Source organism: Bufo gargarizans, chromosome 2, assembly GCF_014858855.1.
Source record: "Bufo gargarizans isolate SCDJY-AF-19 chromosome 2, ASM1485885v1, whole genome shotgun sequence".
Classification (NCBI taxonomy): domain Eukaryota; kingdom Metazoa; phylum Chordata; class Amphibia; order Anura; family Bufonidae; genus Bufo; species Bufo gargarizans.
The window spans coordinates 574,049,777-574,063,900 of NC_058081.1; the positions used below are offsets into that span (position 1 = coordinate 574,049,777).

Sequence of the window (14,124 nt, forward strand, 5' to 3'; positions counted from 1 at the left end):
CAAATACTGCGGCTCAGATGCGGACCAAAACAACGGTCGTGTGTATGAGGCCTTACCTGTATTTCATTCATTTTCTGCTCACTCTGGGCTTTGAAGTCAAGAAGGCGATCCTATCAGTGATTGACAGCCTTCCCTCTGTGACTGTATATACAGAGATGGCTGTCAATCACTGAAAAGACCGTCTCCTGGACTTCAAGTTCCAGAAAGAGCAGGAATTTAAATGTATAAATTACAATTTATACAGCATTTTTTTCCCCATAAAACTATATATCAGTTTTCTCAGCTCTTCCTGCTCTATAACCTGTATATATAACAAAATCCAACATGTCTGGCAGCGACATGTCGCATTGAGACACCATTGACAAACATTACGTGAAATGTCACATGACATGCCGCGGTGTAACAGAACCCTAAAAGTCCCTGCATATTTCGTGAAACAGGACAGTTGTCACAGCTTCCGGGCCCCATACTACCCTATGGCCACTACGACTGTGCTGTAATGAATAATAATATGGATGGAGAGTCCAGTGACAGAGCGAGTAGAGATTTACACAGGTCAATGATGTGTTTATAAAGGGTAAATTCCTGCGGATCAGGAACCAAGCATTAAAATGAAGCACAATAGCTGCAGACAAAGAATGATGGAGGTGTCTCTGTATTTGTGAGGTGCTATACAGTTTCTTCACTGCGTAAAAATACCAAACCTTCAGCTCTGACTGGGTGTTATTTGTTATTTTCCATGTGTTCTTTTGATTGTGTAACACAAGGCAGTATCATTCCACAGGCTCTGGATCATGGCAAGAAAGCTCCGTTCACATCACAGTCGTTTAAAGTGTGGCAAAAACCACATCGGAAAAAACATGATGTGGTTTTAACAGGTGAAACAGATTTATTTAAAGGGGTTCTCTGTGAATTAAGAAAATGAAAATACATAAATATTATTTCATTATAAATATATTCCCAAATACCTTACATTAGTTATTATGGCTCGTTTTGTCTGGGGAGCAATCATCAGGGAAAATAAAATGTCCGCTGTCCTATTAGTACACACAGAACCTGTTCTAATCCCACAGGAGGACAAGTTGCTTCACAACACTGAGGTAAAGAGCTGCCTCATCCTTCTGTCAGGGATTATGATCCTGAATACAGCTGATAACATCTTTAGCTGAATCTCTGTAGGAATTGAGTTCATGAGCAGATGTGGCTAATGAGCAGCAGCACTTGTATGCCGTCTCCATTCCTGCAGCCCCGCATTACCAGAGTCTGTCCTGTCATCACCTCTGTACTTTATTTCTCCTCATGAACTCAATTCCTACACAGATTTAGCTAAATATCATATTAAACTGTATTCAGGATCATAATCCCTGACAAGCAGAGCAGAGAGGAGGATGAGGCAGCTTTTTACCTCAGTGCTGTGAAGTAACTTGTCCTCCTGTGTGATCAGGACAGGTTTTGTGTGTACTAATAGGACGGCGGCCATTTTGCTTCTCCTAATGATTACTACTAGACACAACAAGCCATTATAACTAATGTAAGGTATTTGGCAATATATTTAGGCATTTTAATTTTCTTAATTTCCAAAGAACCCCTTTAACACTTTTCACCTTTAAAAACCACAACTACGTTGAAAACTGCATGCAAACTGCATAATTTTATGCAATTGTGATGTTTTTTTTTTCCTGTGCCGCTACCTGCGGGTGAACGCAAATAAGATCCGCAAGAATTTCCATGTGGAGTTATGTGCGTTTCTGCAGCATATCAGCACCAGATTAGATGAGGTTTTGCCGCAGATCTGACCCTTCCATTGAAAAAGGTTGAATCCGCAGCTAAAACCGCAAACATAATTGACATGCTGCTGACTTGGAAATGCGCAATGCAGGTCAATATCCACACGGAAACAAAGCATAAAGTGTACATGAGACTTGTCTAATCTCACAATTTGGTGGTACTCTATTATTCTGCGGTTTCCCATAAAGGAATCCATGCGTAAAAACCATGCATATTCCGCAACATGTGCAGGTGGCCTAAAGGTACAGTCACACGCTGCGGATTGTGTTGCAATATTTTCTGCAACCTGAATGGGGCTTGCAGAAATCCGTGTACTTGCCATCCCATTTAAATGAATGGAATTGATTTTCATTTGCGGAAAATTCTGCAACAAAATCCGCAGCGTGTGAAGGCATCTTAGGCCTCTTTCACAGGGGCATTGCGCGTGAGGGCCGGACAAGATGCGAGTGCGTTGCGGAAAAATGTGCATTTTTCCACACGAGTGCAAAGTGTTTTAATGCGTTTTGCACGTGCGTGAGAAAAATCGCCATGTTTGGTACCCAAACCCGAACCCGGAGTTCTTCACAGAAGTTCGGGTTTGGGTTGGGTGTTGTGTAGATTTTATTATTTTCCCTTATAACATGGTTATAAGGGAAAATAATAGCATTCTTAATACAGAATGCTTAGTAAATTAGGGATGACGGGGTTAAAAAATAAAGAAAATATATTAAACTCACCTCATCCACTTGTTTGCACAGCCAGGCTTGTCTTCTTTCTTCTTTTTTGAGGACCTGGGAGGAAAAGGACCTTTTGTGATGTCACTGCGCTTATCACATGGCCCGTCACATGGTTCATCACATGGTCCATCACCATGGTAATGGACCGTGTGATGAGCGCAGTGATGTCACCAAAGGTCCTTTTCCTCCCAGGTCCTCAAAGAAGAAGAAAGAAGACAAGCCGGGCTGCGCAAACAAGTGGATGAGGTGAGTTTAATAATTTATTTTTATTTTTTAACCCCTCCATCCCTAATTTACTATGCATTCTGTATTAAGAATGCTATTATTTTCCCCTATAACCATGTTATAAGGGAAAATAATAAAGATAGAGTCCCCATCCCGATCGTCTCTTAGCAACCATGCGTGAAAATCGCACCGTATCCGCACTTGTTTGCGGATGCTTGCGATTTTCACGCAGCCCCATTCACTTCTATGGGGCCTGCGTTGCGTGAAAAACGCTAAATATAGAGCTTGCTGCGATTTTCACGCAACGCACAAGTGATGCATGAAAATCACCGCTCATGTGAACAGCCCCATAGAAATAATTGGGTCCGGATTCAGTGCGGGTGCAATGCGTTCACCTCACGCATTGCACCCGCGCAGAATTCTCGCCCCGTGTAAAAGGAGCCTTAGGGTACTTTCACACTAGCGTTATTCTTTTCCGGCACTGAGTTCCGTCACAGGGGCTCTATACCGGAAAAGAACTGATCAGTTTTATCCCCATGCATTCTGAATGGAGAGTCCGTCCCTCAGGATGCATCAGGATGTCTTCAGTTCAGTCTTTTTGACTTTTCAGGATGGAGATAAAACCGCAGCATGCAACATTGAAATGCATTAATGCTGTATGCTGCGGTTTGCTTTCCGTCCTGGGATGCGGAGCAAAACAGATCCGTTACGACCCACAATGCAAGTCAATGGGGACGGATCTGTTTTCTCTAACACAATCTGACACAATAGAAAATAGATCCCCCCTTCACTTTTAATGGAGTTCATGATGGCTCCGTCTTGGCTGTGTTAAAGATAATACAACTGGATCCGTTTATAATGGATGCAGTTGGTTGTATTTTCAGTAACGGAAGCGTTTTTTGCTGAACCCTGCTGGATCCAGCAAAAACACTAGCATGAAAGTCTTCTACGGACAAACTCCATGTGCTTCCATTAAATTCTGACTTGTATGTGGGGGCATTTATTAATGTATTGCTGTCACATCCACTTGGACTGGAGACAGGATCTATGATTTACAGTCGCAGTTTCCAGAGCCCTTATGGCCCAGACCAAACTGAGATTAAACTGCTTGGACCCTGTTACAAGTTTTGGACTCAACATCTGATGTATAAACATTCGGGGAAGTGTCCTCCCAAACTGTATTATTTACTGGAAATAACATGAACCTCGCCCATGAGGGGGAAACACTGGCCAAACCACCATGTCAGCTGCTGCAGAACCTCTTATGAGAAAATAACTACTGGCTGATAGCAGATGACATTACAAGTGTGACATGGTACTAACTGCCGGGCAGTATAATTCTGCAGACTGGGTTCACATTATGTTTTTGCCCTACGTTTAACAAATACATTGGGGGAAAAAGGATGCAAAAGTGTAGTACACCACGTGTTTCCATCCTGCAGAGTCCAGCAAAGAATTATACATAGAAGTTTTTTTACAAGAGAAAAAAGGCATAAAAGTTGCAGAAACACACCCCATCATAAATTAGGCACATCTTCGAGCAGCAACACTGGCGTAAAAGGTATAAAAAAGACCGCCAAAAATTATGTTCTTAATAAATGACCCCCAGTGTATCTGTCCTGTATACTTTTTCTCCTTTTATGATCCACCTGTGATTTTGGCTTGAAAACCTGCCACAAAAAAACGTGTAGCAGCACTCTTAGGCCTCATGCACACGACAGTTGTTTTTCTCGGCCTCCGTTTCGTTTTTTTTGCGGATAGGATGGGGACCCATTCATTTCAATGGGTCAGCCTACAAATGCTGATAGTTCATCCGTTTGTGTTCCGCATCCATTGTCCGTGTTTCCCTTCAGCCAAAAAAATAGTGTCCTACTTTTTTCACATTTGCGGACAAGGATAGGCATTTATTACAAGGGATCTGTGAAAAAAACTGATCCTCCCCAAAAAACGGATGTCGCATCCGTTTTTTTTTAGCGGACGCACAATTTGCGGACGCAAAAAACAACTGCCGTGTGCATGAGGCCTTATGGCATGTTCACACAACAGATTTTTTGGGCATGTGTTTCGGCACCGAATCTGTGCTGAAACCACCTCCTGTTATTTTTAATGTGAGGCTACACCGCAGTTCATGCGGCCAGGGATTTTTCACATGCGGTTTTCCAGACTGCGACAAGAATATACATGTCCATTTTTGGCATGGTTACTGCACGGACATCACGGAGCCTGCTCGCGATTTATCTCCATGCAATAAAGCTAAACCGAGAGCAGGACCGAGACATTCAAAATGGAAAAACCACAGCAGAAACCACATCGGTCAGAATCCATCGTATGAGCCTAGCCTCATTGTGTTCTAACATGGGAACTAAACTATAAAAATGACAGCAGTGGCCGATCTGTCAGGTGAGGGGCAATCTGTGATGGAGGCCCCTAAAAGACAGAACACCTCCTAAGATTATTATTCAAGGGGCAGAAATGTAGGGCTTTGTGCCACAACTATACATTAAGTCCACTAAACTGGACCATAGAGATCTAATAGTTCTTACAGCTGAAGTTTGTGACAATGGGTCAGGCTAAGCCATGCTCTGTGATCTAAACACATGAGCAGCACAAATCTCTGTCCTGACATGTTCTGATAGTTTGTTTCAATGTATCAGTCAGGGGTGTAGCTATAGGGGAAGCAGCTGCTTTGGGGCCCTGACCCAGAAGGGGTCCATCCAGGAGAAGAGGACTAAAAGATTTTGTCAGGGCCTCCTCAACAGTATTACACAATGAAAGGAGGATTGTCTACGCAGAATACACTGTAACAAAACTGGAGCTTTGAGTAGTATCACTGGGGTCTGTACAGATTTTACCTTCTGGATGCTTCCAAGCACTGTATCTACAGGAGAAAAACCCGGGTCGGGCAGGATTACGGGGGTGTTCAACCTCTTTGAAATGCTTTTTATCTGACTACGTTTGTGAGTACAATAAATTCCTTTTTTACCTGACCCTTGGAGACAGTGCTTCACTATTGGTGCGACTTTTGATGTTTCACAGAGTTGTCCGCTGAGGGAATGGAGGATACATATGGAAATCAATGTTTTCCTATGCTCAGATATGTGGATGGCTCTGAATTAGGAGTACTACTTCCTGGATAATCGAGGGATTAGGGGCATAGTTATGCTTTGGGCGGAGTAAGAGGCGTGGCCTAGTGTGGAAAAAATATGCTTTGCGCACCGCACAATGAGTCGTTCATTTAGAAAGTTGGGAGGTATGATGTGGATGCAACACGGACCGGATAAACATTTTGGCGATTCACAATTTGCAGAACAGAAAACGGATAAAGTGGTGTGCATGAGGCCTTATTCACATATGACTGATGATACTATTAATGTGAAACAACGCATTCATGTTAGGGGGCGCTCTACTCATTGTCAATCCCAGTTCCATCCATGAAAAAGAAAAAACACAACTATAGGGGATTTATCAAGTCCTGAATTCAATTTGAAGTCCTTATCAAATCTAGAATTCTGTCTTTAAAACGTTGCAAAGTAGAGCTTTTGCAACCATTTGGGTTTATTTGTGCCAGAATGTTACAATTTTACACAACTCACTCCAGTTTAAAAAAGTGAGTGGGAAAGTGAGCATGGTTAGTTAGCTATGTGATTTAGTTTCACTCCAGATTCATCACTGACTTAAAAAATAAATAAATCTTAAGAAAGTCTCAAGTTCACTCCAGTAGGAGGCTAGCATAAGAAAACTGGAGCACCATTTCTAGTAAGTGTTAGGCCTAGTTCACACGAACGTTTTTTTTGCGGGTGTACGGGCCGTTTTTTTGTGTTCAGTATACGGTCCGTATACGGAACCATTCATTTCAATGGTTCCGCAAAAAAAACGGAATGTGTTCCGTATGCATTCCGTTTCCGTATTTCCGTTTTTCCGTTCCGTTGAAAGATAGAGCTTGTCCTATATTTGGCCGTAAATCACGGGTCGTGGCTCCATTCAAGTCAATGGGTCCGCAAAAAAAACGGAACACATACGGAAATGCATCCGTATGTCTTCCGTTTCCGTTCCGTTTTTTCTGAACCATCTATTGAAAATGTTATGCCCAGCCCAATTTTTTCTATGTAATTACTGTATACTGTATATGCCATACGGAAAAACGGAACGGAAAAACGGAACAGAAACGGAAACACAACGGAACTCAAAAACGGAACAACGGATCCGTGAAAAACGGACCGCAAAAAACTATAAAAGCCATACGTTCGTGTGAACTAGGCCTAAGGGTTAAAGATGCCCCAAATTTCACAAACAACGTTAGACATTTGATAAATTTGGCTCAAAGTACTTCAATGTCAACTCAAGCAAAACTGACTTCAAAAATATTCCCTTCATGATAAATTCCCCCCAATGTGCATACTTCATATTTCTGCAGTACTCACCAAGCTCATGAGCTGTAGTGAAGGCCGAAGGGAGCCCGTCGTCCTCTATCACTGAGCAACTGCGCTTAGGATCGCACATGGTGCCCACATCTGCCATTCCCAGGGTGTCACAGGTGGAGGCGCCACACAGGTCCTACAAGGAGGGAAAGACAAACATTCTGCTGAGTTCTGCAGAGCCTGATACCAGAGAACATCATATCTGCTGCATCTCTTACTCCATAATCTCTCATGTCGGCCGGGGTCTCCAGACATATCACGTGTACCTGGCACTGTACATAATGTAACCCTCAAATATACAGTTATGAGAAAAACCAAGTACACTTTCTTTGTATTCTATGGTTTTCGGTGTCATAAAAATGTGCATAAAAATGCATCTGGCCCTGGGCAAATGTAACAACCACGAAGCAATGTGGAAAAAACTAAGTACACCCATGATTCAATAGCTAGTAGGACCTCCTTTAACAGCAATAATTTGAAGTAATTGATTTCTCTATGACTTAGTCTATCACATCATTCTGGAGGAGTTTTGGCCACCTCTTCTTTACAATGTTGCTTCAGTTCACTGAGGTTAGCGACCTCCCCCACTTGCATCATGTCCATTGGTCACTGCAAGGTGGCTGGGTGCTGTGGTTGCAAAACAAGCCCAAATCATCACCCCTCAACCACTGGACTTTTCAGTCCTTATGAGGCGTTTGTGTTGATTTGCTGTGTTTGGTTTTCTCCAAATGTTATGCTGCACATTCTTGCCAAACATCTCCACTTTGGTCTTGTCTATCCAATGAACATTGTTCGAGAATTCTCATGGTTTGAGGCAACTTTGCAAACTTACGCTGTACTGCCATGTTCTTTTTAGAAAGAAGAGACTTTCTTCTGGCAACCCTTTCAAACTAGCCATATTTTTTTCAGTCTTTTTCTAGTTGGACTGTCATGAACTTGAACATTTAACATGCATTTAACATGGGTGCTGTAGTCATAGATGTAGCTCTTGGGTCTTTTGCAATTTCTCTGAGCATTGTATGGTCTAATCTTGGGGTGAATTTGCTGGGACATCCGCTCCTGGGAAGATTGTTGACTGTCTTGAATATTTCCACTTGTGTATAATTCTTCTCACTGTAGAATGATGGACTTCAAATTGTTTGGAAATAGTGTTATAATCCTTTGTAGACTGATGGGCAGCAATGATTGTTTCTCTAAGATCATTGCTGATGTCTTTCCTTCTTGGCACACTCCTGAATGTTGCAGACCAGCAAAGTTCCAAGACCTCTGCATTTATAGAGGTGGTCACACTTGCTGATGATGAATTCATCAAGGACATTTGATTATCAGCACTTGACTGCTACTTAGTCTCAATTCCTATGGAAGAAGTATGGATGTACTTGCGTCTGTATTTTGGCCTAGTTTTTGTTAATTACACGGTGTAATTTATCATTGTTGTTCATCTGAGGTTGTAATTCCCTAAGGCTAGGTCTACACAACGACATTTGTCGCGCGACATTTTGTTGCACCAATGTCGCGCGTCAATTTTTATAATGGCAGTCTATGGTGTCGCACTGCAACATGCAACATGCTGCGACTGTGACGCAACAGTCGCAGTAAAAATCAATCTCAAATGGATTTTCTGCGACTGTTGCGTCGCAGTCACAACATGTTGCATGTTGCAGTGCGACACCATAGACTGCCATTAGAAAAATTGTCGCACGACATTGGTGCAACAAAATGTTGCGCGACAAATGTCATTGTGTAGACCTAGCCTAAGGGCTCATGCAAACAACCATTGTTGTCGGGTGCCCGTATTGCAGCCTGCAAACAATGGGTCCACAATATACGAGCACCAGCATCATGGATGCAAACCCGGAATTTGCGGTCCCCAATGTACGGAACAGGCAGCACACATTTGTGCGAATAAGCCCTAAAATTAAGACCTTCCAAAGACCAGATTTTTTAAAATATGTCCTGATACATAAAACTATGGATTTCAAAGAGGGTGTACCCTGTGTTTATCATGACTGTATATAACTGACATTTGCAGACATGTTAGGGTGTGTTCAGATTTTTTTGGGCACAGATTTTGGCAAGGATTCCGTGTTCAAAAACCGTGCCGAAAACAGCTGGTTAATTTACACAACACATTTTGTTTCCACTCCCGGTTTCACCGTGGCATGGAAAAAGAAATGACATGTTTATCCTTCGTGCGGATTCTGCATCAAATCCACAACCAAACTTACCATTAGATGACCACACACAATCCTGAAGAAGAATGCTCATTTTTTTCAGCACAGGAATAACTCAATGTGAACCTAGCCCTACATGTACCCAGCACATCATGTGACCCTCATCTTTATCACTAACCTCTGCTGTCCTGTTATGTATGCCTAGCACTGTACATCACGTGACCCTTGAGTCGACCACCGTTCCCTTAGGCGTGTTACATGCTAACGTCATGTCGCTTACGCTTGCTGCCTTCTTACATTGTCTCTTCCCATGTAATAGAACATAATGGTGTTTGTCTGGAGCTGTGCACGCTATGGAATTGCACAGTTTGATTTTTGCCAGGGTAATTGTTTGAATTCCTCTATTCCTTGGCAGGATCTCTGTTATTTGTGGCTAGGGTCCAGTATTTAGAACAGAATCTATTAAAGAGCATGTCTGAGCCATTCCCTATGGGGACCTGCCACATTCTAGCTCCATAATGCGGGGAAGATATAGACAAAAATCCTTTTCAACCACCCCCATCAACCCTAAATCTGGAATTACAAATCTCAAAGCAACAATAAATGGTGGTCCCCTGAACTATAAGTAAATGGTGATCACTGGGACCAATAGTAAATGATGATCCTCACAATCATAATCCTCACAAGGCCTCCTTCTTAGCTCTCCTCTTGTCTGCTCCTCGCACAGTTGTCTACAAGATATCTCACATGTATTGCTCATATTCTGTACCCCAGAACATCAGGCTCTCCCCCAACATCAAAGCTTTCAAATGCAACCTGAAAACACATCTCTCCATGAAATACTACAATAAAGCAGAGCAGCTTCTACACTCACCTACAGATTCCTTCCATCCTTTGTAGATTGTAAGCCCTCTGGGCAGGGTTTGCACCACATCCATACCAGCCAGTCACAAAGTTAGTCTGTGCTTATTGCACTTGGACCAATGGTGACTACCTGGACCAACAGTAAATGATGACCATATGAACCAATGGGAAACAGTAGTCCTCTGGACGAACAGTAAACAGTGGCAACCTGGACCAATTGTAAATTGTAACAGTAAAAGATGACCATCTGAGCCAATAATAAATGGTGGACCATTTGAACCAATGGTAGTGACAACCCAGACTATCAGCCCTACTCGACCTGGACTAGGGCTGCCTGTAAAGGTTGCCTTCTGATATGAAGCTAAAATGAGGTGTTGATTCACAAAAGAGGAAATATAATCTGCCTGTTATGGTACAACCACACAATGAGGTTTCTTGATGCAGTTTTGGAATCCAAAACTTGGAGGGAATTAAAAAAAGAAATGAACCATTTTGCTGCACCAATGGCGACAATTTTTATAATGGCTGTCTATGGTGTCGCACTGCAACATGCGACATGCTGCGACTGCGACAGTCCCAGAAAATCCATTTGAGATGTTTTTTTCTGCGACTGTCGTGTCGCAGTCGCAGTATGTTGCATGTAGCAGTGCGACATCATAGACAGCCATTATTTAAATTGTCGCGCGACATTGGTGCAACAAAATGTTGCGCGACAAATGTTGCAGTGTAGTTGTGCCCTATTTGTTGCGAGACTAATTGTTGCGCGACAAATGTCATCGTGTAGACCTAGCCTTATACTTTTTCTACTTTTATGCTCCATTCCTCGTTTTAGCTTCCAAAAACGCATCAAGAAACCTGACTATGTGGCCATAGCCTTAAGGTGTTGCCATACGTTCAGATTGGTTAATGCCGTTTTTAGAGCTAAAATCAGGTGTGGGTCATAACAGGAGAGAGACTATTAATATCATTTCTCCACATTTGTTTTAATACAGTTCTGGTTTTGGCTTCAAAAACTACATTTAAAAAAAAAAGCTGAACATGTGGCAGCTCTCTAAGGGTAAATGCACACAATGTGGATTACACACAGATTTTCGTTCTGAAAAACCACACCGTAATACAGTACCAGCAAAGTGAAGGAAATCTGACAAATCTCATGTGCGCTTTGCTATTTTTCTTCTGTGTGGAAAACTGACCTGCCGTGCAGATTTTGAAATCTGCAGCATGTCAAAGAAAGGATCTGGACCAAAATCCATGAGTTGAAAATGCATATTTGTATTGAAGTAAACAATCATTGGTTAAAAAAAAAAAAAAAGGCTTAAAAAACATATAAAAAAAAAAAAAAAGATTCTACGTCAAAATTTGTAGGCAGGTTTTGAAAATCCGTCATGTGAACATGCCCTAAGGGCACCTGCACATGGGTGCGGGTGAACGTGCTGAGGAATCTTGGGAATTTCTGCACCCAAACTGCAGTTTTGTTTCAGATCTTACCCTTCATTGGAACATTTTGAAATCCACACAACAGTTCAATTTCCTCGCAGAAAAAAATCGTCAAAGTTTAATTAATCTCATACACGTTGCTGGTACTGCATTTGGGTTTTTTCCTTACGGAAATCCACGCAGAAAAATCAAGCGTATTACGCAATATATACAGATGCCCTAAGGGTGCTGCCACACGTCGCCGCTCTGCTGTGCTTTGGTGCAGCAAAAAAATGCATTAAAAAAAGACATACAGTTGTTGCGTTTTTGCTGCATTTTCTTCTAGCAAAACTGAATTACATTAATTACAAAATAGAGTTAAAATTTGCCGCGTGCTTTCCCTTTGCACCATAAATGCATGCATGTTGTTGCAAAATCCTCATGCGTTTTTTTTTTTTGCCGCACCCTAAGTGGTGGAATTTTTTGCAAAATCCGCAGGTGCAGGTTTTACAAAGTTTCATTTTTTGTTGCAGTTTATGCTGCATATCTTTACGGAAAGGAACAAGATGGGTATTTTATTTGTGAATTATGTTGTGGATTTCTGTGCAGATTACATTTCCACAGAAATTAATGGAAACATAGGTGGTCATTTACAAAGTGTGCTACGCCTGTTGTAGGTGTAAAAAAGTTGCAGACCCCCCCCCCCCCCCTTTTTAGCACCAATGCAGCAAAATGTTGTTGCACAGTACGGTCATTTTTACATTGTGTTTGACACTTGGGAGAGGCAGGGGCCTGGGCTGGAACATTTACGTCTGTTTCCAGGGAATGGAGTGGAGTTGCTTTTCCCTCCAGGGACACAGACTGCTGTAGATGCACCTAATTTATAACGAGGCGTACGAATTTTAAGATTAGCAAAATCTCATGACAGCGCAGGGAGAAATCTAAAACAGTCACAAAAAGCCAGTTTTAGTAAATGACATTCAGCTACATGAAATCCGCACCAAAACATTATTAATATTCTTCTGTGTATGTACAACCCCAATTCCCCAAAAAATGGTGCCCTATGTAAAATGTAAATAAGGACAGTGTTCCAGCCTCATAGATCCAGATTGTATTCACAATAGATCATAGAACACATATTAGATGCTGAAAGTGAGCCATTTATCCTTTCATAAATAAAATTAACTCATTGAGAACATGATGGCAGCAACACATCTCAAACAAAAGTTGGGACAAGGCCATGTCTACCATTGTGTAGCACCCCCCTCTTCTTTTAACAAGCCTGTAAATGTCTGGGAAGTGAGGAGACCAATTGCTGGAGTTTTGGGAAAGGAATGTTGTCCAATTCTTGTCTGATGTAGGATTCTAGCTGCTCGACATTCCTGGGTCTTCTTTGCCGGATTTTTCGTTTCATGATGCGGAAAATGTTTTCCATTGGACAAAAGGTCTGGACTGCAGGCAGACGAGTTCAGCACCCTGACCCTTCTTCTGTGAAGCCATGACTTTGTGATGAATGGAGTATGTGGTTTAGTATTCTCTTGCTGAAATATTCAAGACCATCCCTGAAAGAGATATTGTCAGGATGAGAGCATATGTTGTTATAAAACCTCTATACACTGTTCAGCCTCGATAGTGCCATCCCATACCATCCGAGATGCAGGCTTTTGAACTGTGTGCTGATAAGCTGGATGGTCTCTCTCCTCTTGAGCCCACAGAACACATCTCAAAATGTTGATGCATCTGATTCATCCAGAGAAGATGGCAGTGCTTCTGGATCATGTTGACACATGGCTTTGCAAATTACAGCTTTAACTTGCATTTGTGGATTGCACAGTGAACGGTGTCCACAGATGATGATTTCTGGAAGTGTTCCTGAGCCCGTGCAGTGATTTCCAGTACACAATCATGTATGTTCTTAATGCAGTGCCGTCTGACAGCCTATAGATCACGAGCATGCAATAGTAACCGTTGGCCTTGTCCCTTGCACACGTGGATTTCTCCAGATTCTCTGAATCTTTGCATGATATCATGTTCTAGGAAGTCTTCACAATTTTTAGATGCAGTTTTTCGCCATTGGTGAACCTTGGCCCACCAAGAGAGACTGTGCCTTTTTTACTTGCTCTTTTATACCCAATTATGTGACTTAGGGCTCATGCACACAAACGTATTTTCTTTCTGTGTCCGTTCGTTTTTTTTTTTGCGGAACCATTCACTTCAATGGGTCCGCCAAAAAAACTGAAGTTACTCTGTGTGCATTCTGTTTCCATATGCCGTATTTCCGTTGAGCAAAAAAATAGAACATGTCCTATTATTGTCCGCATTACGGTCAAGGATAGTACTTTTCTATGAAGGGCCAGCTGTTCCATTTCCGCAAAATATGGAATTGCAGATCCGTTTTTGGCGGACCACAAAATACATACAGTCGTGTGTAAGTTGTAAATTGCTCCTCCAGCTGTTTTTATTGTTACCACTTTTTCAGTCTTTTGTTGCTCCTGTTCCAACTGTTCTGAGACTCGTTGCTAC

General features: G+C 42.1%; 1 protein-coding gene across 1 annotated transcript in view; it reads right to left on the bottom strand.

The window, feature by feature from the left end:
- The window catches only part of ADAMTS15 (ADAM metallopeptidase with thrombospondin type 1 motif 15), a 67,856-nt gene that overhangs the window by 18,957 nt on the left and 34,775 nt on the right, over nt 1-14,124 (bottom strand). Inside the window, 1 exon segment of the mRNA XM_044281732.1 lies at nt 7,151-7,283. Coding sequence (XP_044137667.1) covers nt 7,151-7,283 — 133 coding nt within the window.